The sequence below is a fragment of the Genypterus blacodes genome, unplaced genomic scaffold, assembly GCF_046128005.1.
Source record: "Genypterus blacodes isolate CSIRO-AG114 ecotype Tasmania unplaced genomic scaffold, CSIRO-AGI_Gbla_v1 ptg000077l_1, whole genome shotgun sequence".
NCBI lineage: Eukaryota > Metazoa > Chordata > Actinopteri > Ophidiiformes > Ophidiidae > Genypterus > Genypterus blacodes.
Genome location: NW_027466886.1, coordinates 496,552 through 520,310, shown reverse-complemented (window position 1 = coordinate 520,310; position 23,759 = coordinate 496,552). Strand labels below are relative to the sequence as shown.

Here is a 23,759-nt window from a genome sequence, read left to right as displayed (position 1 = left end):
ACACTCTACTGAGCAGTACCTGCTGCCTCCATGGCCCGGTAGATTTGTCTCATAGAGAATCCCATTTCTAGCAATCGACTGGTGACAGACATTTGTGTCCGTTCTGGTAGTTGAGGAGAAAAGAAAAGGTACACAAAAAACAGAAAGCAAAAACATGCCCAGATCTACATTTAGAAATTTCCTTTTTAACTTGCAAAGGATTTCATTGGATGAACAATACAATTTTTAAACGTTGCTTATTTCTCCCATTACTTTATTGAGATATACGATTTACCTGCCACTACATTTAAATAAACAACCTATTCTTTGTATGTCCTAGTGAGAACAAGGACGTTTAGCATAAAGCACATCTGAGAACTGTTCAAAAAAACATCCAAGACATTGACGATGGAAAACAAACACATTCAAACATGTGAGTACACAAACTATGTCATGCATTTATCACATTAGTTTCTTAAATTGCACTGGTTAAACAGCAGAGTGAAACACAAATCGTTTTGAACAGCAAGTCAGTGGTGACAAATACAATAGCTGCCAAAACTACAGTCCATGCAAGAGACAGACAGGTCCCACAGAGTAATGATCCAATTCGTTTTAATTTAACAATATGTCTGAATTTAAGCCAACATGAGAAGGTTTGTTCATGTATCTGATCTGCCAGGTTCCCAAAGTAGCAAAGTATTTCTGTTTCTACTCATTTTGATTTGGAAGATGCGTTAAGAAATTAGTAATTTTACTTTGTAGGCACTACTTTCTGCCAAAATAGATAAACATTAGAAGCAGATTTGTGGATGTACTTCTATCTAGGAGTCCACAGCTCCCCCCCCCCCCTCTCTGTTGTTCTTACCCAGGCTGCTTCTGGCCTGTGTGCTGCAGGGACCAGGTTCCATGAAGCTAGTCTGCTGCTCTGTGAAGGCATCACAAGAAGCAGAGCTGGCCAGGCTGAAGCAAGGGTGCAGCACGGGGGAAGTGTTAATCAGGCTGGTGAGTCCTGGGTAACGAGCTAGCACCATCTGCCTGGAGGGAGTGAAGATATATACAATGACAACACAGGGAGCAAGTGGTGCAAGACAAGCGGCAGTCAGACCTGATCGAATGTTCATATTCAATCCCAAGTGAAAGATAACACGATTAAAATGATTGAACACGTGGAGAGGCAGAATCACAAAAAATTAAACATGTATCATTTTGTCAATTATCTGAAAGCAGGTACATTCAATGTGTTTGTTTATGCAGGCTGGGGCGTGTGTTGGCGAGACTCTTGGGAGACGAGATTGGTGTCATTGTTGGAAGGAACACTCTTCCCTGCAAGGCTCTGATTATATATTTTTGATTACATAGCGCTGAAGCTGTTTGTTTGCAGGGATAACATTGACGCCACAGTGAGTCGGTCAGGTTAGGAGAGGGACAAGAAGGCAGAGCTGCAGCTTAGGTTAGATAGGTGCAGGCACAGTAGCTCACGCTCTTTTTCATAGACATGAATCGTCCTAACTCACCCGTCCCCTGGACTTCAGGCAAGTTGCTGCTGCCAACAGATACACATCTGTAGTAATCAGTAACAGTGTGAGAGTTGTGTGTGCGTGAGTTACCGTTGTGTGTCCATTCATGTGTATGTTTCTAATGGTACGACTCAGTCATTCAGTTAGTTGAATCAAATAACAATTCATTTCAGGTATGTCTTTTCCAATACTCACTGGAGGAGGCTCATGGGGAGCAGAATGCCGAAATTATCAACTTCATCCGGATGCAGGACTGTTGGCAAAGAGACGGCCAAGTCGTTATTAGAGGACGAGACGGAGGCTCTGTGCGATTGGCCGAAGATGGCGGTGCCCTCTGAACCAGCGCTGTACAGGGAGACGGAGCTGGAGGACTTGGAAATGGGCTGAGAGGACACGTTGTGGCCAGATTCTGTAATGACAAGGACACGATGAGAGCTCACATTTTATCCTAGCAAATACCAGAAGAAGAATCTAAATTGTCAAAATCAAATACTACTAGCACACTATGAAATCATTTTAACTTTAACCCTAAATATAAAAATAACAATCTTACCTTTGCATTCCATGTCTTCCTGCAGTCCACTGAGAGCTCCTTTGTAGATCATAACCTGAGCTCTTTCCAGATCAGCAAGGGACACACTCTGTTTGATGGGACACGGTCTGACAGCCCACTTCACCATACTCTGGACCACAAACTGCAGCACTGACCTCAGTTCGGCACTCTCATCCCAATGTTTGCTGTTGGCCTTTGCCTGGTCGGGATTTGGGTTGGAAAATGGACTCGTGGAGCAGTTGGGAGAATCGGATTTAGGCACAACGAGTAAATCGGAGAGCTTCTCGCAGCTAAAAATGGCTGTCAGTGATTTCAAAGCCCCGACTAGGAGGTATGAGACTCGAATTGCTTTGAGTTCAAGGGCAAAGGCATCCATTTTTGATGCTTGGGAGGTTTGGGGAATCTGGGGCAGACAGGGATTAGGACTAGAGGTCAAATCCTGATGGTCCATGATCCTTGTGCTATCTGCGTTTGAAGAAGGTGACGGGAAAGGGTCTGCTTCGACCTTTTGCTCCTTCATTTTTGTCTTCTCCTCCTCTGTCAGCCATCTGTCTTCATATGACATGACATCATCCAGACTGCAGTGTAGGTCACTCTCAGTCTTGTCCCCCTCTGAGCATTTCTTTTTGCGCACTGGGTGCAGGATCTGGGCCCCAAGCAACTTCTGCTCCTCCAGCAGCCCCATCAAATAAATCAGATCTAGCAACACGGTCGGTTTGAGGCCACCGAGTCGCGTGACATCACAGCTGGGCATGTCACAGGGCTCCAAAGAGACGATCGGCGTGTCACTGGGTGACCAAGAATTCATGAAGCTTAGTTAGTGGAAAGGATGGGAAGAATAGATACAGCATCGAGAGACAGCCAAAAGGGAAATGAAAGGAATGGAAAGGAAGAAGCAAGAAAAGGAAGAAGCAAGAAAAACAGGAAGATCAGGAGGGCAAATTATAAAAAGAAAGCAAAATGTTTAAGACAAAGTAGAAAAGAAAAAATAAATGCATACTAACTATCAAAATAAGAGAAAATCAATTCCATGGAACTCAGTTGGAAACATGACTTAAGCAATTTATGCAAATTAAATAGTTAACTATTCTTGTTAAGTTAGTGACATTGGATACCTGACAGAGAGGTCGGCCTCTTCCCACTGAAGTTTGGCCAGAGAGCTTCCCTCTTTCAGCACGCCAAGAAGAATGGCCTTCCGACTACTGGGCTTATGCATGCACAGTCCCCCAGCCCGCAGGCCGCTATCCACTCCTCCGATCAGAGCCAACACTGGCCACACGTCAGCACACAGAGCCACCAGCTTGGTCTCTGTCAGCCCCAGACGATACGTCATGGTTTGTCCCGCGTCGTCACCAGCCTGGTCTCTGTTTCTGTCCTCTTTGTCAGACTGCGTGGGACTGAGGCCTGTAGATGGCCAAGAGACAATGAGGACCCAAAACAGACGATCAAAACACAGATGGCACAGAAATCAATATTTTTATGTCTCCAGTTGGTATCTCAGTTTATTTTGGCCGTATAAAGAAGATTGTTAAATTAAGGTTTCCCGAGCTGATTTCATTTCAGTCTCAGGCAATACACCCATGTGAGCCTCTATGTATTGCACCCTGAAGCTCCCTGCTACCGGGTGCTAGCAACATGGTGTGTATTTGTGCATTGGAGAACACCTGACCTGGTTTGAAACATGCCGAGTCATCCTCTTTCAGCAGGGGACCAATAAGCTCCAGGTGTGTATGGATGTGCTGGTTTATATGCGGGGTCCACTGGTCACACCGATGGAGCCCACGGAGGAGCTGAACTGTAGATTCCAACAGCACGGTGTTACGGGGACTGCAGAGTGGCGCGCCGGGAAGTAAGTCACTGGGCACGCCTCGCATCTGGAGGTCCTGCAGTGCTACCTATGGGGAATACAGGACGTAACCAAGGATGAACGTTTTGCATCTTTCTCCTTATGTGTCATCAGCGTAGATTCAATACACAATTATCATTCGTGTTTTTAAATGATCATAAACTCGTACCTTCTCTCCAGGATTACTGCTGTAGAACAAAACACAGGGGTGCAGTTCAGAGGCAACCACACCTTCAAACGCCAACTTTGGCTCCTTGCAGAGAAAACACAACAAAGACCAGCAAGAATGGAAATGTGAACTTGTGTGAGTTTTCCACAGAATCTCAGCATTTAATGGGAACTTTGCAGACATTAGCAAAACGTGTCATCACAGACCTTTTCGTTCTTTGCAAATGATATAGTGTGAGCCTCCATGTCCAGAATACATGTGATGGTATCCCCCTGGGTAAAGGAGGGAAGCGTACGGACTAGTTCTCCGCCATGGTACAGGTTCCCACTGTAAGCGCGATACAGCCACATGTCCGTAGTGGTGTGGTGGTTGTAATCTCGGACTGGCCAGCGCGAAACACCAATACACGTCCCCTCATTGCCTTTGTTCTCCTTGGTAATGTAGAACTGAGGAGAGAAGAGTGTTGATGATAAGTTGATGGGCACACGTCACGATTAGTGTAGTGAACTGTGTGCATATCAGTCCTTACTTTCCATATGAAACAGCCGGAGGTGATGGCAGCGGTTGCCAGGCCGTAGCCTTTACCCCCTGAACCGTGGGAGAGGATGTTCCCGCTTTCCAAAGAACAGCAGATTAGCTTTTGAGGGTCGAAGGAAAAATCTCCAATAGGAATACATTCATTGTAGCTGCCAGGATTCTGGAAAGAAATGATCGGATGGTAAAAAGAGTTGAGCGCAGATCAAAAATAACTACGTTGAGCAAATCGGATACCATGCATGTAGTGTATAACAATATATAACTGAAAGGCAAACACTAGGACACAAACAGTAGGAAGTGCATAAGCCCAGAATGCATCTTATTAATAATGCATAGTCTGTTTTACCTCTTTATCAACTGTCTCCTCATGGTTCATCTCAGCTAATGGTTCCTCCCACATATAAACAGACAGCAGTTGGAAGAGTTGTTTAACAATCTACAAAACAACAGAATCAAAGAGATATTATCAGCTAAAGTATCTCCATTATCACTTTGAAACGTACATTGTTAAGACATAAACCATCTCTGGCTGTGTTTCCAAAAGAAGTGGGTGACCAGGGAGGCGGGGGCAGTGTGTAATGAGGCTGTCCAGGAGCAATGCAGCCTGGGGGATAAAACCTGTCGCTGAGCTGCTAGGGAGTATAAGTATGAGGAGCTCAAGATGGGGATGGGTAAGGTCTTTGATGATGTTATGAGCCTCTAATCATAAATGCTTTGCAGACATAAAGGGGCTATATATCCCTATGATGTTCTAGGCTGCCTGTTCATTACTTGTCTCCCCAGGCTGTGCTGTTGCAGAAAGCAGATGGTGAGTGAAAGGAGGGGGGGGGGCACTTCAATGTGTGTCAATTGCAGTTGTCTGAGAGGTTGAGTGCAATCACTGGACCTACATTCTGTGGGAAGATGTTCACCTGTTCGACCCAATTTATCTAAAAGGCTTCTTCAGCTAAAACTAATCTAGGGAAATTGTAACAGCAATTATGAGCCAGCCAGGCCCGTCGAAGAAGAAGCAGTCGGAACCCTTGTGGAAGTGAAAAATTCTTACAAATGTTTAAAGTTTACACATTTTTATGGTAAGGGTTCTAAAGAAAATAACATGTCCTACCACCAGGCCCAAGGTGGGGGTTGACATATGGTTTTGGGACACATTTAAGCAGCAATGTAAACAGCTGCTGTTACAAAACCCAAACTACACTACCGAACTCTTCTTCGATCAAAATATGTGTCCGCTTAATCTCTCATACATTGTCATGTACAACATTATTCTGATGTGTCCCCTGTTTTAGGTGAGATGAGGAGCTTTAAACCATACCTGTTGGATTTGAACTGTATCAGAACAAGCGGGTAACAGTCTTTCTAAAACATGGAAGGCCAAAAGCTTAGTGCGAAGGTTCTGGAAGCATGGGGATCCTGCAAAAAGGATGAATGGTGGCAGTGACCCGGGAGTAAATCACAACACAATTGATACTGTTTTGCACTGGGACGTCTGACACTCTGGGTTTTTAGATGGTGCAGAGGTCTTACCTAAGGAGCACTTGTGGGAAATGATGGCCATGAGTGGATCGATCCACTTGACAAAGGTAGAAAACTTTTTCATCACTCTTAGTGAGAGTACACGCCTCAGAAACACCAACAAGTCTCCGAGCTGACATTCCACCACTTTGCTGCTCCCCACTCCTGTAATCACAGAATAATAGCTTTCATTCTGCTCTTAAAAATTACAGTACTTGTTTTGACATTTCAGTGATGTTTTGATATCACATCAACTTTGCCACACCAACTAGATTTGTGCTCTTTCTACTGGAGTCCAGATCTGTTTGCTCAGCCGTTCCTCTTTCCGCTGCCTGCTGTTGGTGGAAAGTGTGCAGGATATTTTGGAGCTGCACACACATCACTTCCATTAGAGCATGGGACACATCCACAGGCAGTGTGTCCTCACAGGAGCTGAGAGCAGAAGACAATTTGCTATGTAAAGCTACATGAGAAAATGGTTATTATTTGATTAAACACAGTAAATTGACACAATTACTTCCAGTTGTATACAACCTCAAACATGCTCCACATTTTCACCTTGCGGCTACAGTCAATATCTGCAGCAGGCGGGTACAAGCTAGCCTGACAGCCCCGCTCAGTAGCATGGATCCTGACATGGAGGCCGCAAACCAACCCTGGTTCATCAGTGCACAGGTGTTGTCGGTCAGCATAGATAGGATCTCCAGGATGCCACACTTGGTGACGAGCACCAGGTCCATCGGTTGATAGCAGAAGTTCAGTGCAAACATTGTGGCTAAGAGAAGGTGCTGGTTGGAACCTGGATATAATGGACACAACAGCTCAAGGGGTTGCAACTGCATGTGAATAATGAGCAATGTGAATGACAGGAAATCAGCCATCACACCTGGATGTTCTCTTTCATTGAGGACCTTTTGTCTGAGGACACGCACCACCTGCTGAAAGAAGCTTTGCGCAGCAGATTGCAGCTCTTTTTGTGTTTCCATGGAAGCTGAATGGGTGCCAGACTGGATTGAGACAAGATTGTGCATGAGAGTTAACGAGAGAATAAATATAGTACTAATACTGCAACACGCATGACAATACTGTTATGAAAAGAGAACACTGAGGATAGTTAGAATCATTATTGTGGATATTTGAGTTACCATGTAATGCTGGGTCTCATAGTTAGCTCCAGAGTGAGAGCCGCCAATTTGTGTTCCCAGGCCAAAGCACCCAGAAAGAAACTGCAGCTGCACCGATTGCAGCAATGCGGGAAATTGCGACGCCACTGAGGACCCACTGCTCTTTTCCTCCATCTTTGACAGGAAGGACGACATCTGACAGAAGGCCTCCACACGCATCTGATCAAGACAATACAAATTACATGCAGGTTTCTTCCATCCTACACTTCCAGTACAGAACAGTCTGCATACATTTTGTCTCAAATGAAAAGAAGCTCAAATTACCTCAGCCCTCTGTTGATGCTGCAATATAGCAAACGTAATGGCCTTTGGATCGGCCTGATTACATGTCTGTCCGCCCGTCCCCGACGGGGAAGGAGCTGGCATTGGGATCAGGTTTCCGCAGAGAAAGTTGAACACTTGATTAAGAATAGGTAAGGTATCACTGCTATAATGGGGAATAGCGGTGGTCGGGCTGATACACTGCCGCAGACGCTCCCAAGCACCTTTCATGATGCCAACAGAACACAGAGGCAAACCTGAAACAAACAGAGGAGAGAGGATGGGTTTCATTCAGATTCAGTCTGATATGATTACCTGAGAAAATGAGATTCAAACATTCATTATTGATGTACCGTGTGCTGTGCCATTTGACACAATTTACCAGATATATATACCATACATTGTACTCAGCCTATTCCACTTACCAATTTTATTCTTGAGAGATCCCAAAGAGTTTTTGGACTGGTCAGACTACATGGAACAAGGCGGACGTACAGGATTAGTATTGATAAAGCAGATAAGTGAGGGACATAACTTGGTGGTTTGAAGGATTTACCTGTTTTCTACCATCAATGGAAGTCAAGGATTCTGCTGATAATATCCTAAAGGAGGAGAAGAAAAACATTTGATTTAAAACAGACACATGCCAAAAACAGTAATGCCACACACACCCACACACCCACACACCCACACACACACACACACACACACACACACACACACACACACACACACACACACACACACACACACACACACACACACACACACACACACACACACACACACACACACACACACACACACACACACACAGCAGAGAATTTACCTTGCTCTGGGGTTCACACTGTGCCTGTTCTCCATTTCACTGGGCTCCACCCAAGCAGGCCTGACCCCTAGGAGAAGGAACAGACAACGGGACACGACCAGATGGCAGGCAGCGGGGAAAGACAAGCTTTCCTGCGAATCCCTTCGTTTTTCCCACTGCTGTTTGGGATCCGCGTCTCTCTCTGGGCTGACGGGGATCTCTATGCTGCCAGGGAGGCTGGAGGTGCCAAGGGACTCGTAAACTGTCACATTCTGCTGCATCTGCATGGCCTCACGTGTGGCCATGAATGACTCCAGTATTTCTGCAGAGAGGAAAAATGTCTTGAGTATCAGACGTGTTGTGAAAGTATGCTTGTCAGGAGTAGAGAAACACACATGCTGTTTCTGACCAACCTGAAAGGTATATACGACTGTTGCTGAATGCGTCATCATCCCCCATCTCTTCCTGGTTGTGGTTTGCTGCAGCCACTGGGGGTACCTGCACTTCCCGACTGCAACGACCTTCTGTTTGCTGCTCAGTATCCTTCACGGCCTGCAGCAATGAGGTGCTTGCCTCCTGACTGTCTTCGACCGAGCTTTGGGTAGACTGAGAGGTCTACAATTCATCAAGGACAACATAAGACAAATAGGCAATAAAAATAAATCAATAAAATGTTACTGTTTAGTCGCTGCTTCTTGTGTAAGAATTGGTAAGAAAGTGACATGAACTCGGGTGTGCAAGTATCCTATGTAAACTATTCAGTGGTGTGTAATTAATGCATACATGCTTCTTTTACTCTACAATTGCTCACATTTAACAAAATAATACAATGTGGAGTAATTCCAGTAATGGTTAACACGGTACCTGTTTGGTTGCAGGTTCCGCTTGTGAGATAACGGCAGAGTTCTTGTGAGCCAGCAGAGCACTTCTGATTTTGTATACTGTTTCATAGACATCCAACAGAATCTCACACTGTTCATATCTGTCTCAAAGTACAGTGGATAAAAATATTTGCGTCAAAATTGTACTGATGTCATACAATGATGTTTCATTCATATCATATATTCCAGTACATTATGACCGAGACATTCAGAGGAACTTTGACAAGAGCAGGCATTTAATATCATATTTTAAATGAAATGTTGACTACTGACCTCTCCTGCAAACAGGCATAATGCTGCAACCCTGTATGCTTCAGAAGAGCAGCCAGACTACAGCGGCAGACGGTGTCGAGCAGACAGTCAGCTGAAGAGCCCACACCCTCCCATTCTGCACTCACAGCCAACAATTAATGAACAAAGTCACATAAAAGAACAAAGACAAGTTAAAGACACAGATTTAAAATACGTATCTGTTATTATAGAGTAATCACAGCAACTCTAATTACGCACTGAGACGCAGACACAACATACCTCTCATTTGAGCATACTCCTCCATTTTCAGCCAGAGAGCATGTGCAGGTTCTCTGGAGGATCCCAAAGCCAGCTCCAGCAAAGTACTGGTGTCCTCACTCAGGCTCAGCTCTGCCAACCGGGCATCACTATTGCCCAGCAGCAACACTTCGGTCAGCCAGGCGATGCCAGAGTCTACAAAACAAAACACATTAAAGAATACATGAAGAGGGCACTACAAAGTACACAAGGAAAAGTACAAGTGATTCTTTCATTTCTCAAAAATGTAGAAATGCATTTTGCCAATAAAAGTAGAAATAGTTCCTCCACCCATGCAAGTTATCCTTTCAAAACAGCAAAGAAACATTGGTACAACACAATACTGAAGACACATTACAGTAGGGAAGTATCTGGTATCACTCTCATGGCATTATGCTAAACAGGGCCAATTTGTGAAGAATCTGTGTCAAACCCAGAGAATATGAATTGCGTGTTCCTACCCAGCTGTTCAAAGTGTGTCTCCAGGCCGTTCCTGAGGAGAACATTCGACAGCCAGAACTCTGATATCTTCTCCTGGAACGAAGGAGCCGGGCCCTGCAGCATTCCATCGAGGCAACGGCCAACAGCCAGCGCTACAGACCTTTCCAGGTCCAAAAGCCAAATCCACATGTAATCCTCCTCCACCTGGTGCTGTTCTCCAATCAATGTGTTTTCTCCATTTTTATCTGTCAGAATAAAATCCCTTTCAGCATTAATGTGCAAAAACATGTCATTGTCATGTCATTCTTGGATTGTATAGGTAGTTGAGTGAACACAAGGATTCCGCTGACCTGAGCAGATTTTATGAGCCTCTGTACCCAGTTCCTGCTCCTCCAGCTGCCCTGTCTCTGGCAGCACCCTGTTGAAATTATTGAGATGCTCCAAAAGTGGCAACAAGTGGCTCAGAAGAGGCTGAACGATGCTCAGGGGCAGCAGCAGCAAGGAGTACATTACCTGGCACAACAGACTGCCAGCCACTGAGCTGTACAACACCACTGAGACAAGGGACGAAGAGGACAGAAGGGTAAGAATGACTGATTGAGGAATACAGAAGGAGACAACAGATAAGATAACCACAGTACTGTAGTCTTCCTACTGAGTGAATTTACTCCTGTTGCTCTGAATCCTATGCCTGCAGGTGACTATAATGACTATAAAAGAAATTGGACAATACAGGACTTGAGTTATAATGAGATACATCTGGCCACACATGCTATTCTTACGGTGCAGCTTCTTGATAATTTGCTTGTCCAACGAACTCTCCTTCAAAAGTGTTGTGGATCTCCTGAGTGTCTCGGCAGCACAGGGAAGCAGCAGGAAAAGATGCTCACGAAGCAGTGTGACACTGGCATCATCCTAGAAAACACATGAAGAATTGTGAGCACATACAGTTATAGAGTTATAGTGTGTGTGTTCGCTGCTTTAAATTTAGGTCATCAGCTGTGAGAAATACTGTAATATGGTACCAAAAACACTACCATGGGTTTGGTGCCTGGGAGTTATTTATGTAATACTGCTTGTATTGCAAATTGCATTTTGTACAGCAAATTCTGTATCACACCTGAGAGCTGGAGCAGACGTAGCAGTGGGCAAGCAGGTGTTTGTGAAGTCCAAACAGTAGCTGGTGGAAGTGAGAGGGAGTGTCAGTCTGTCCCTGGCTCTCACTAGATAGCTGCTTGTCACTGTTTTTCTCCAACTCTCCAAACGCCTGTTCCTGTATGTACACAGACAAACCTACAATGCATCTTTGGACATTACACGGATCGAATGGTAAAGGTGGTTAAGGTTATCTGTTTCATACCGTGTAGAAGCCAATGCTGAGGAGAAGAGTTCTGAGCAGCACCTCTGCCAGGTGGAGAGGGTCACAGGCCTCAGCAGGGCTGGATGAAGAGGAGGGCCGGGCCGATGCAGCTGCCGTCATGTGGAGTCCTAGCGACTTCAGCTCCTCAAAAGTGCTGTAACCTAGCAGAGAGGCTACATGGCTCTGCTCCTGGAGGCTGTTCAGTACCATATCCAACTGCAGACGCTTGACAAGACGAAGAGAAAAAGACAGAGGATTAGTCTGGTGTTTCATTGTCTAGCCTCTTATTTGGACTATGTGAGAGCTTGGGAGGCAAAGCAGGCAGACTACAGGACACCGCCAGGTACTGAATTGGGGCATGACACAGGCTTCAGCATATGATGGTGTTACATGACTGCAAGGTTTGTTTTATGTAGCTAAATGTGACCTAATTTCACGGAGGCAAAGTACAATACTATAATAGTGGACTAGATACCTGTCCTCTGGAGAGGTTGTTCCAACTCTGTGGGCCCTGAGGGAGGAGGGAGAGAAGCAGCTCTGTTCTTTCCCTCAGAGGAGGCAGCAGCAGTGACGCCCCAATAGACAGTGTGTTCAGAACTGCCTGAGGAGAAATACAGCCGTGAATGTCTAAGACAATTTAAAATGACACAAAGCAATAATGGGAAATTATTTACTGCAAGCAATACACCAAATTGAATCAGCAGATAGATGCTCTATGGCCCAAATTCACAGACTGACGTCAGCGCTCCACGTTAAGATGGCAAATGGAACATTACCTTAGAGAAAATAATTCATTGCAAAATGGTCAACTGAAGCCTCTCTGTGACAAGGACACTATAGACACCAGGAGATACCCTTGCCGTGGACCCGAGTGTACTTGACCTCAATGTCATAATTGCCAGAGGGATGAAGAAAATAGAACGACATTGGCGCTAAACGTACAGTATGTCAAGTATTTGATTTATATGTCCTTTACTTAGAACCACGCTGCACAACTAAAATCCCTCCCATGCTCCCACAGTGTTATTCCACTCCACTGATGAAAAATGCCCCCCCCCCCTAGCTCTGCACATTGGGGAAAACATCTTGCAATTCATGACCAGGCACACGTATATAATGTGCAGTCTGAACGTTTACGACAGTAATTTCGAAATGGACAGCCTGTTAAACGGACTGCTTGGTTTACCTGATGTATGGAGTCTGGCATGTTGGTGTCTATGAGCCTGAAGAGCAGGTTTCTGAGGGGCCTACCCTGAGCCCCTAAAACCATGGCACCTGTGCCCCCAGCATGGGCCAGAGACAAGTGGATGGATAGCAGCTTCATGCACAACAAAAGAAATTGGTGGTGATCCCTGAGGAGGAAACATCAGCACAATTAAACACAGGGGAGGGAAAGTAAATCTGCAAAGTCAAAACACAAGACACTCAGCAGATTTGTTTTACCTTTTTGTTAAGAATGGTGCAGGGGGCACGTCACTCCCTATACCATCACAGTAGCTCTCAAGAAAGTTGCGCAAGTAGGTAAAGGTGCTCTCTTCCAAGTCCACACAGAAGGACCTGTGCCAAGCCACCATTTGTCTGGCAATACAAACGCAAAATTACTCTAATAGTACATGCTAATTGTGCCAGCAACTGTCAATGCCTGAAATAATGAGGCTTCACCTGTCTGTTGGAACTGCGGTCCAAGCCAGACTGTGCGACGTGCCAGCCGTGATTTGCTGTATTGAGACGCCTTCTAGTCCAAGCACCTTCTTGGGTTTGGTGACAGGTGTAGACGTGTGGCCCTGTCCACATTGCCCCATCGTGTTGTTCCCCCAAGCATACACTTCATTCTCTAAGAAAGAAAGGTACAGTACATTGCAAAAATCGATTTTCTGTCTTGAAAATTGGACTCAAAAACAGTGAATTTATTGTGAGATTATCTGAATTATCTGACACTTTACAACATCAAGCTTTTGTGGATTGTTTGATGGATTGGGGCTATTTATGGCGTCTTACCGTGGGTCAGAGCCAGGCAGTGGCTGTCCCCACATGAGATGTCAATAATCTTGGTGACACTTAGGTCTTCTATGAACCTGGGCCTGAGGGATGTAGTCTCAGAGGAGCCACATCCCAGGCACGAACCACAGCCCCATGCAAACACCTAAATGAACATATGCAAGCATAAATGAGTAAATTATGAGGTATAACATTTACAAGAAGCCTTCTCTATGTCATCCTTTAATTTCCTCCATCCTTATCTCTGTATGTTTGCCACCATTGAAAATATAATCCAATAGATACACATTACTTGCAGGAGCTTCAAAGTAAAAGCCTTCTAGCAATGACATTAAATGACTCCTGCCGTTTTAGAAACTGAGTAATGCTATCTGTGGTTTTTTAACAGAGGTTAGAAATTGATCAAAGGAAACATTTTCCAGATCATTTCATTGGTGTATTAGTTACACACCAGCAAACTGATTCAATAAAGAGCTGCAAGTGCTTATTCACTTGCATGTCCCTCGCATTGCTTTGGGATAAAACGTCTGCCGAATGGATTAATGTACTTTAAATGTACAGTAAATGTACTGCAGACAGAGTGACCCTCAAACCTGTGAACACAAACGTACCCACTGTCCCATCCCTCGGCTCATGTCAAGCCAGCAAAAACGCCTGTAACTTGGCAGTGGCCGTTTCTGGCACTGGAAATGAGTGTCTGAGCCAACCCTCCACATCTCACCTGTCCAGCAGAGGTGAGGGCCAGAGATGACTGGCTGCCGGCACAAACTTTCCTGATGATAAATCCGTGAAGAGCCTCTATGACCTTGGGCCGATACACTCGGCAGGTGTCTCCGTGTCCTAGTTTACCTGCAACGGTGCGTCACACATCCATGTAGCATCTTAAACTCGCACTATTTCCAGAAAACTTACTTAAAATGGTAGCAGTGGTGCTTGAATCATATTCCATGCAAGCATACCATTATCCCCACCACCAAAGGACCAAACAGTGCGTCCATCCTGTGCCACTGCAATGGTGTGGGAGCTCCCACAAGCCACCTGGCCCACACCGCTGATGTCCTTCACCAGGGTAGGCACGTTCCGACTCTGGATGTTACTGTGACCTGGCCAGAGAGAGAGACACGAGAATGCTACAGCGCAAGAATATAGATGATGGATATAGATGATGGTTTATTGTGTTGTCTAGACATAGAAGTGCAAGGAAACTTGTGAAACACAGTTTGTACCAAGCCTGCCAAAGTCCCCCTCTCCCCAAGTATACAGCTCTCCATCATTAGTCACGGCAGCACTGTGCCTGTAGCCAGCAGACACACAAACAACAACCTGACAGAGACGGGAGCAGATAGGGAAACGTTAGGGGGGAAAAAAAGTCATGGGAGGGATAAAAACAACAGCTAGGAACGATTTTGGCAAGGAAAAAACATCACACACACGTCAAGGCTTCCCATAAAAATACTAAAAGATAACAATGCCAGTCATGTCTGAAATTTCTTCTCCATTTTAGGATTACCCAAGCTCAGCTATCCAAGGTTAGATTCCTTGAAAATGTCTGCATGCTTACTTTGCCTATCAGTGGTCCTTGTATGATTTTGGGGTATTTCTGTGTTGCACTGTTGCCGTGGCCAAGCTTTCCATATTCTCCATCTCCCCAGCTGAACACCTAAAAGAAAGGACTGTTATTATATAGAATCAACACACACACACACACACACACACACACACACACACACACACACACACACACACACACACACACACACACACACACACACACACACACACACACACACACACACACACACACACACACACACACACACACACACACACACACACACACACACACACACACACACACACACACACACACACACACACACACACACACACACACACACACACACACACACACCTCTCCCTCTACAGTGATGGCTAACGTGTGGCCATCTGAGCCCTTGGAGGAAGACACTTTCTTCATGTTCCTGTGTGGTTCCAGAACAAGTTTCCTGGGCATGGATTGATTGTTGGAGTCTCCCAGGCCCAGACGGCCATAGCTGCCTTTTCCACACGCTTTCACTGAGCCATCTGAAGAAACTGAAAATGTGCAATACTGGCCCGCCTCAATCTAAAAGGAAGACAGAGTTAAGGAATCACAAATAGAGAGATAGAATGTATATCAGTGCATAATATCAAAATATGTTTATGTTGAAGTCACGGTTGACTAGTAGTGAGTAGCTTTACCATTTGGGCATCACTGAAGCCCTGTGTCAGCTTTGGTAGGAGGATTTTCTCGAGCGTTCCCTCTGCCAGCTGATGGCTGCTGTTGCTGCCCCAAACATACACCATAACCGTGTCGTCCTCTGCTCCGGCGGCAGATGCGTCGGTGTTGCAGGAACAAAGGCAGCAGGACGCCAGGTTACAAATCTGTGGGGGGAGGAGGGTGAGTGCCTTTGAAACATTTAGTGAGAAGTACAGCTGTTCCTAAAATATTGCTTAATAATGGCTGGTTTGTTATGTGAGCTTCTGCTTCTCACCTCCTCAAACAGGCAGAGAGCCGCCTGAGAGACACGGCAAAGTCCCTCTGCATCCTTCTTCAACACTTGAGTATTGACAGTGTCCCCACGAAAACCCTGGAAAATAAAATGGAGGCTATGTTTATCTTTCTATAAAGTTTGTATTATTACTGTGATGACACACACACACACAACCTATAAGGCAAACAGATTTTTGTATATCTATTGTTTTCAAATTTGATATTCTCATTGTGCCCATTGCATGACCAGGCAGAGGACAAAGTCAGTCAAAACAGCAATTGCAGCTTTCCGATGAAGACTGGACCTTTGCAAGAGAACATACTGTATGTATCATATGGTGTGTTGTGATATGTGTCGGTGTGGGGTTGTTTGCAATAGCCAGCTTGTAGTTGCCATTGTTATGGAAATGATGCATAGCTGATACTTGCCAGGAGATGACTCAGTGTTCATATTTTTATGCAGGCAGGTAGAGTTTTAATCCTTACCTGCTGCTTCCCCACCTCCAGCTTCAATTTAGTCTCAAATAGCTAAGCTACTGCACTGCAGGGATGGAGGGAGGGATGAGGCCGTTTCCCTTCGTTTCATCCCAAGGGCCTCATTTATCGCTCTGCTTATCAATGTGTGAAAAGGTTCCCCTATACAATTTCATGAACTAATAACCACTGCCTCTGAAAATGTGTTTATGCAACCTTATTTACAATACGGTCATATAATGGCACTGTCCCGGAAAGGTCATATATAAACAAAGCAGAGCAACAATAAAGACCATTCCATGTGAGAAAGGCAATATCTAAATGGTGGAGGAGAAGAAGATACAGGGTGGACACAATAACATTAACACATGTATGATGAAATGCAACCAAATGTGATCGTCTTGCAATGTTTGCTGCCTTTATAAATATTAGAATGTTAAATATATCCTTAGATGCAAACAGAGAGGTGGCCACTTGGGTTACCAGCATTAAAAATAACCAAGCAGCAATCGAGAAACTAAAATGTGACATACCGAATATTGCCTCATTTGAATAAGGGTTTGATGGATGAGGTCAAAGCCTACGCCAGCTTCTGACTGCTGGGGGTTCAATGAAGATGACGAAGGCAGTGCAGAGTTGGAGGAAGACTTGGAAGCAGCCAGAGCCACCTCCACCCACTCCAGCAGAAACTTCAGGGCGCCCCTCTGCATAGCCAGGCTGAGCAAAAGCTCCAGCGCCAGCCTTCGTCCGGTCGGGTCTGCCCCGCCGGTCCCGCTGCTCACAGACGTCTTCTTCAGGAAGTCGGCCACCTGTGCCAGGCAGTCCAACCCGACCGAAGGGATCTTAGTTTCGTTGGCCAGAGAAAGCGGAGGCAGCGCGGCCAGCACAGAAGACGCCGTGGCGAGGACGTCGTTGCAGAGCACGGACTCGGGATGCACGGAGGCTGCGTATCGCCAGTTCTGCTGCAGTAAGGAGAACAGAAGGCTCAAACCTGTCCTCACGCCCATCTCTATCAGAACATCCGTGCCCGACTTGGCCTTAGACGCTCCCCCGGACAGGCAAGGCTTAGAGGCCAGCTCAAGTTGCCCACATTCCGTCTCGCAATCAGTGGACTGGGAAGGCATCTGGACCCGGAATTTGTCATGGTACTTTGTGTGGAGTGCATAGTAGATCCTCTGGAGGACTACAAGCCTGTGATGGAGGCTCAAGGTGTAGGAGGTCTGAGTCAGCATGCGGTGCGCTAGCCATCGCTGACTGTGAAGAAGAGCCGACAGGTACTCTTCCTTCTCCTCTGAGGCACAGGTCTCGTACTGGAAGTCTGGCAGGCGTGGACCGATGAGTTCTTGAACGGGTTGGGCCAGAGTCACCACCTCCTTGTTGAGTAGGAGCCTACTGTAGAGAGCAGCGGCGCCGTGCCTGCTGGACGTCTTGACGGTGTCCTCTGCAGCCCAGGAGCTGTTGAAGTGCTCCTGCCATTTCAGCAACACATGGGTCTGGGAAGGCACCATGTCTGAGCATCATCTAGATTTTACACCTACAAAATAGAGAATGTGTTATTAGACTCGCTGATGGGTTTGTATATTGGCATTTGGAACATTTATAAAATTCACACATCTCTTTCTCACAGTTGCTACCCTAACGAAATGAATCACTTGTTTCCCAGAACAAATGATCTAGCGGTCTGCGTTTTCCTTTTCCTGCCAAGTGTATTCAGTACGAAGCAGTTTCCCTCCTCGCCATTGGTTCTTTTCCAACATACATCAGGTCTAAAGCCATAAGCCAGGTAGGTATTATTTAAATAGGCCAACTCACCCTATGAGCACAGCTAACAACACATCGACACCAAACAGGTTTTTTGTCTCACAAGCTGTGCCAAGATATCCATTTTTGAGTGTAATCGCAGTAAAATGGTTGCTTTGTGTCATCAATCAGGGTTCAGTGCTTTGAGAGGTTAGAAACAATAGCAATAGTAACCTGAACCCTGTGTTGATCTGATATTATGCATTCATATTTTCTGGCCCTATCTACTGGTCACGTGACTCTGCAACATACGGGAGGTCCAATCCCAGGCAAAGCACACAGAGGCTCAACCTCTCTCTGGTCTCACAATTCTGCAGGTTCAGTCTGCTTGACACACACAAACAAGGACCCCCCCCCCCCCCCGGCTGCCCTAGGAGAAAGACTCTATATAGAATCATGTTTCTACTGTGCTTTACCTTTCTCGTCATCTCTCTCTCTCTTTCTATCCCTTGTCCCTATCTTGCATGCTATTTCCCAATGCACAACTTTTATGTGTTATGCCCTGCAAAGGCATTTTACAAAGGCATTTTGTACCTCTGTATAATCCCACTGGAAGTTCCTACTGCACACCCAGCCATTCGGCCAAGGTTTTTTCCTTTTTTCCTTATCCATTTAGGTTTTCTCTGGAGTTTTTCCTCGTCTTCTTGAGAGCTTTGGGCTGGGTCGGGAATTTTCCTGATGTTGTGGGTCTGTAAAACCCCTGAGACATTGTATGCGATATTGGGCTATACAAATTGACTTGACTTGACCACCCTGGTTAGCCAAAGGGGTCTCAAATTTTATGTGCAATGTGTCCAGTTTTGTTATCATTTCCAGAATCAATATCCACACCACTTAGCCTATCATACCAGTGTTATTGTGTACATAAAGCCTAAAGCATGTGATAATACAAGGCTTAGCTCACAGTGAGTGAGTTTCATGGCAATCAAGCACCACACCATGTCCGGCTGAGGCTGAGCTAAGCAGTGAAATCAGCCGTTTGGGTGCATGAACGCGATGGAAAGCTGCACAGCTGAAGACCCCTGAAGACCCCTGAAGACCCCTGCCCTGAGTGAAACATGTCATGAACACACACCAGAATGGATGACAGGATCTTACTGACAGGCTGCAAGCATGGGAGTGTACACTTTGACTCCAGAGTCACAGACACTCAACTTGGCTTTCCCCGAGGCTATATGGTTTCCAGTTTGGCCAAAAATAACAAGCATTGATATAGCCTGGAAATGGCTCAGGCCCTAGCTTCCTTGAGCAGCAGCAGCCGACAGCAATGTGGGGTTCAACCAAACAACCTGGAATAGCAACATACTCACGCCAAAAACAAAATGCTTTACTTGCTATTGACAACGGGCTACACACAGAGTTAACTATCCAAATAAGTCAATAAACTGCTAGGGGGAAAACAGAGTCATATATTACTCAAGCCAGTCAACACATATCTGAAAGTTAACACAGCTTAGACAGCTTTCTTTACACAAGTGAAGGCAAATGTATACAAGATACTGAGTGCCAGGTGTTACTGCAGAAATACAGGCTTTGTACTGGAACATTTGAAAATTGACCAGCACACCTATGGACATTAGATTAGGTGGCGAAATAATTAGATCTGGCTTCAAGTGGCTGATGACACATAGATACTCCTCCAGTGCCTATATTTAAGAGATATTCTGGGCCCAACTAAAGGGAATAGAGACCCAGTGCAGATGCAAGAGCTCGCTCTGTTGGCACGACAACTCTGAACACAACAATACTCAGACAATGGCAGGACGGACTGTCAATCAACTACCAAAACAAACACAAATTGTTCTTCAGTGTTAAGGTTTGTATTGTTTTAGACAATCAAGGGACTAATGCCTAATTATTGTAGATATGCTTATTAGGATGCAGATAGATAGATAGATAGATAGATAGATAGATAGATAGATAGATAGATAGATAGATAGATAGATAGATAGATAGATAGATTTATTTTTTGGTGATGCAATTGACTGAGAGTGTCACTGATTCTCAAAGCTTCATTACACCATCACTGCCCCTTATTTCACCTTAATAACCTAACAGTACATCTAATATTATCAAATATTAGTATGAAACAGGCATATTGTGTTTCTAAAATGCACATACTCTCCACTGAGACGTATAGTTACTTAACAGATACAAAGTTAGTAGTATGAAGTTGTCATCCCTGGCAACCGATATTTGTCTTTTTTCCCACGTTTGTAGCCTCCATAACCGCATATACACTGTCCTTGCTCCCGGTAATGTTGCTGATATAGCTCATTGTCGTGTTATAATAGTCACACTTGCATTAAAAAGGGAAGTGCAGCTTTGAAACGAAGTCTCCTCCGCGTCTTTCACAAATACCGGTAACATTAGACCCATTCTGGATGTGACAGCTGAGCTAACGCTGGCTGCATTGCAGCGCTAATCAACAGCGACCAAGCCCCGTCTGAAAGATGACAGCTCCAGGCAAAACATTCCTCTGACCCGCTCACATCAAACCAGAACGTTAATACGAGTATTAATAGAATAAATGTAACCCCCGCTGAAAGACAAATGATTAACGGTACCTGTCCCGTCCCACTGACGTCTCCCGTGGACGAGGGTATCATAACAACCTTCTCTCTTTCCTTCTTCTTCTCCCTGCCCTTTAAAGACGGCAGGAAACGGTATGAAACAGACACATTACCGCCATCTTGTGTCCGGGAGTGTGTACTGTCATTCTCTCCTCCATGACCATCATTGTCACGCTCTTCGACATTTTTGGGGCCCCTGAAGATTATGTTCCCTCAACTCCCTTCATATACTATAATTAATGTAACAACCAAACAAGGAAGAATATAAGAAATAAGATGAATAGAATACCTCACATTTTCCTCACATAATGTATATATATGTATGATTTTTTGATATCCCTATTCTCCTTATAAAATTTAATTGACAAGAAGACTCCTTGTTAGTTTCATGGAGGCTAATTACAGCACCCTTGTTAAATTTAAGTTAAACAAAAAACGAGTTAAATAAGACTGTTCGTCTTTGCTATCTTCCATTAAACCATAAAACCAGGCTGTGCAATGAATAATCAAATACACAACTATTCCTGTAAAGTTAAATTCTTCATAAAAACAGTCAGGAGAAACTGGTGCTATCTGATGCTTTGGGGGCTCTGTCACTCACACGAAAACAAACCAAAGATAACTTATGACATCAGGTCACACACATTTCCACTCCTGGATGGCGGTGCAGAGTTAATCCCACTTCCCAACCGGATTTCTAAAAAAGGGCTCTGGCTGGTCAAAAAAAAAAGCACGACAACACCGGATTGAGGAAATTGACGAAGGCAAGCCATGTGCAAAACAAAGTTGTTCAATGCTGATAACCGTGCAACCTGATGAGCCGCAGGTCACTCCGCTCCAAGTCCGTCCACAGGCAGCCAGACAACAATCTCTTCCACCCGGGATCGCTCATCCAAAAGACGGCAGCTCCGCCACAGAACCAGCCAACGGCTCCTTCCTCCAGAGAAGATGTCTCTCCTCCTCCTCACCGTGCTGTCTGCGATCCTGCTGCGTGATGTGGATGCTTGGGGCGCCAATGTCAAGTATGCGGTGAACTGTCCCGACAGATGTGACGTGAATCAGTGCGGCGGGACGCAGCGGTGCACACGGACCGTCCTGGACGACTGCGGCTGTTGCCAGGTCTGTGCAGCCGGCAGAGGGGAGCACTGTTACCGCACGGTGTCCGGCATGCACGGGGTGAAGTGCGGTCCTGGATTATTCTGTGAGTTCTACAAGGATGAGGACGACTATGGAGACGAATACGGAATTTGCAAAGGTATGTGCAGATAGACCAAATGAAAATAATAATAATGTTGCCATAATGTGCTTTTCCAGCATGCTGAATATATGCTGCATTAGTCAATCTCTGCTGCATCAAACGCAGTATTCATGCCATTATATTTTAAGAGTATTTTATGCTGTATTTAGTGAATTCTGACATGAAATGGCTCTATTGTTCTTTATGAAATTTCCAGTGGCAGTAAAAGCATACACCAGGGCACATCCATAAAATATTATTTTAAGGTCTTTGACACCCTCATCACACACATTCAAACATCAATTTACAGTTTTGTTTCTTTAATTTGCCCCTCAACCAGTAATTATGTAAACTGCAAACACTCCAGAATATCAGTGGGATAAACTGTTTCAGCTTCATTGTGACATCATGTTGTATTTCCCCTGCTTGTCCTTTCAAACAGAGACGCCTGTCCTAAAGTGTTTTCTTTCTTCCCAGATTGCATGTTTGGAACCTATGGAATTGAGTGTCGTAAAACCTGCAACTGCAAGGAAGGCGTGTGTGACAGGGAGACAGGAGTTTGTCTCAATCTCAGATTTTTTGCCAAAATTGCCAGCAAACTCAAGACTGAGCCAGAAGCAGGTAAGCGAGACTATTCTTAAGTGTAAGACTTGTTTTATAATTTAAGAATGTGCCTAGTGAATCTGTGGCTTCTGATTGGTTTCATGACAATCACATAAATTGAGTGCAATGTTGTAAGATGGATGGCTGTGCTTGAATGAAATACTCAAACATTCTTCGTCTTCTCTGAGACATTGATGGCTTTTTTTCATTTTGTCCTTGCAGGGTCAGAGGTCGGCTCGGGAGAGGTCACGAACCAGGACACAAATCACACAAACCACACAAACAGATCCACCGCTCCAAAGTGGCTCAACCCTCGCTGACCAGCGCCGACATAACTACTCAGCCTATTCAGTGTAAATGTAGCAGAGTATTAAGTTATAAATGATGGAAAGATATATTTTATATGTTAAAGAATGGAGAATTTTTATAGCATTCTGAAGGTTTATCTGATTTTCCTGATTGTTATTTTAACCATCACAAATCCATGGAAATATCTCATTTTTATTCTCTGTTCTTCTTTTATCTTTCTTTCTTAGAAGAGTAAGTAAATGATCATCGTCATAGTAACAGTAGCTTTTCTGGCCTATGTAAACCTAATTTTCTCATTTAGTGTAGGAGATAATGGTTAATGCATGGTTAATGTTGCCATGCATGTATGTATGACTAGAATACAGCAATATTTTGTTTGCATTAAATCATTGCATCTAAACAATTTGAATTTCTTTAGAATCATACTTTTATTTATGCAGCGTATGTAAAAAGCTGACTTGAAAATGTGTGGATGTATATGACAGCAGCTAATGTAACAGATCTTCCTTCGATTAAACCAAAGCGATCACTGAAATCTGTGGTTTGACCTTCACGGCATGATTTCTGTCTTTAAAGAAAAGTGACACAAAAACAATTTGACATCGTATGTGATAGTTAAGTAACTGAGCAAA

At 44.7% G+C, this 23,759-nt stretch overlaps 2 protein-coding genes across 5 annotated transcripts in view; one reads left to right on the top strand and one right to left on the bottom strand.

The window, feature by feature from the left end:
- Window positions 1-21,046, bottom strand: part of LOC143007043 (putative E3 ubiquitin-protein ligase HERC1) — a 33,706-nt gene extending 12,660 nt beyond the window's left edge. For 2 of the 4 annotated variants that reach the window (XM_076158414.1, XM_076158417.1), the window contains exons 1-43: window positions 20,973-21,046; window positions 17,139-18,139; window positions 16,133-16,228; window positions 15,840-16,022; window positions 15,511-15,723; window positions 15,160-15,258; window positions 14,825-14,921; window positions 14,558-14,701; window positions 14,320-14,447; window positions 13,599-13,743; window positions 13,263-13,434; window positions 13,044-13,178; window positions 12,787-12,952; window positions 12,076-12,201; window positions 11,601-11,825; window positions 11,361-11,513; window positions 11,023-11,155; window positions 10,591-10,794; window positions 10,261-10,485; window positions 9,782-9,955; window positions 9,524-9,638; window positions 9,234-9,351; window positions 8,783-8,984; window positions 8,391-8,691; window positions 8,118-8,163; window positions 7,987-8,032; window positions 7,565-7,818; window positions 7,262-7,459; window positions 7,003-7,123; window positions 6,675-6,915; window positions 6,382-6,548; window positions 6,129-6,281; window positions 5,917-6,014; window positions 4,951-5,040; window positions 4,597-4,764; window positions 4,274-4,513; window positions 4,068-4,151; window positions 3,722-3,947; window positions 3,168-3,456; window positions 2,053-2,864; window positions 1,695-1,908; window positions 848-1,017; window positions 20-103 (exon numbers count right to left, since the gene is read on the bottom strand). In XM_076158414.1, the coding sequence (XP_076014529.1) occupies window positions 20-103; window positions 848-1,017; window positions 1,695-1,908; window positions 2,053-2,864; window positions 3,168-3,456; window positions 3,722-3,947; window positions 4,068-4,151; window positions 4,274-4,513; window positions 4,597-4,764; window positions 4,951-5,040; window positions 5,917-6,014; window positions 6,129-6,281; window positions 6,382-6,548; window positions 6,675-6,915; window positions 7,003-7,123; window positions 7,262-7,459; window positions 7,565-7,818; window positions 7,987-8,032; window positions 8,118-8,163; window positions 8,391-8,691; window positions 8,783-8,984; window positions 9,234-9,351; window positions 9,524-9,638; window positions 9,782-9,955; window positions 10,261-10,485; window positions 10,591-10,794; window positions 11,023-11,155; window positions 11,361-11,513; window positions 11,601-11,825; window positions 12,076-12,201; window positions 12,787-12,952; window positions 13,044-13,178; window positions 13,263-13,434; window positions 13,599-13,743; window positions 14,320-14,447; window positions 14,558-14,701; window positions 14,825-14,921; window positions 15,160-15,258; window positions 15,511-15,723; window positions 15,840-16,022; window positions 16,133-16,228; window positions 17,139-18,113 (8,230 nt within the window). In that variant the 5' untranslated portion in view covers window positions 18,114-18,139; window positions 20,973-21,046. Of the gene's footprint in view, window positions 1-19; window positions 104-847; window positions 1,018-1,496; window positions 1,544-1,694; window positions 1,909-2,052; window positions 2,865-3,167; window positions 3,457-3,721; window positions 3,948-4,067; window positions 4,152-4,273; window positions 4,514-4,596; window positions 4,765-4,950; window positions 5,041-5,916; window positions 6,015-6,128; window positions 6,282-6,381; window positions 6,549-6,674; window positions 6,916-7,002; window positions 7,124-7,261; window positions 7,460-7,564; window positions 7,819-7,986; window positions 8,033-8,117; window positions 8,164-8,390; window positions 8,692-8,782; window positions 8,985-9,233; window positions 9,352-9,523; window positions 9,639-9,781; window positions 9,956-10,260; window positions 10,486-10,590; window positions 10,795-11,022; window positions 11,156-11,360; window positions 11,514-11,600; window positions 11,826-12,075; window positions 12,202-12,786; window positions 12,953-13,043; window positions 13,179-13,262; window positions 13,435-13,598; window positions 13,744-14,319; window positions 14,448-14,557; window positions 14,702-14,824; window positions 14,922-15,159; window positions 15,259-15,510; window positions 15,724-15,839; window positions 16,023-16,132; window positions 16,229-17,138; window positions 18,140-20,972 lie in introns of all 4 variants that reach the window. The other 2 variants (XM_076158418.1, XM_076158415.1) reach the window with 2 other exon arrangements.
- Window positions 21,047-21,744: 698 nt separating this feature from the next.
- On the top strand, window positions 21,745-23,530 carry esm1 (endothelial cell-specific molecule 1). Its single transcript, XM_076158430.1, has 3 exons — window positions 21,745-22,233; window positions 22,693-22,836; window positions 23,041-23,530. The coding sequence occupies exons 1-3, from the start codon at window positions 21,927-21,929 to the stop codon at window positions 23,136-23,138; spliced, it is 549 nt and encodes a 182-aa protein (XP_076014545.1). The 5' UTR covers window positions 21,745-21,926; the 3' UTR covers window positions 23,139-23,530.
- Window positions 23,531-23,759: the final 229 nt, after the last annotated feature.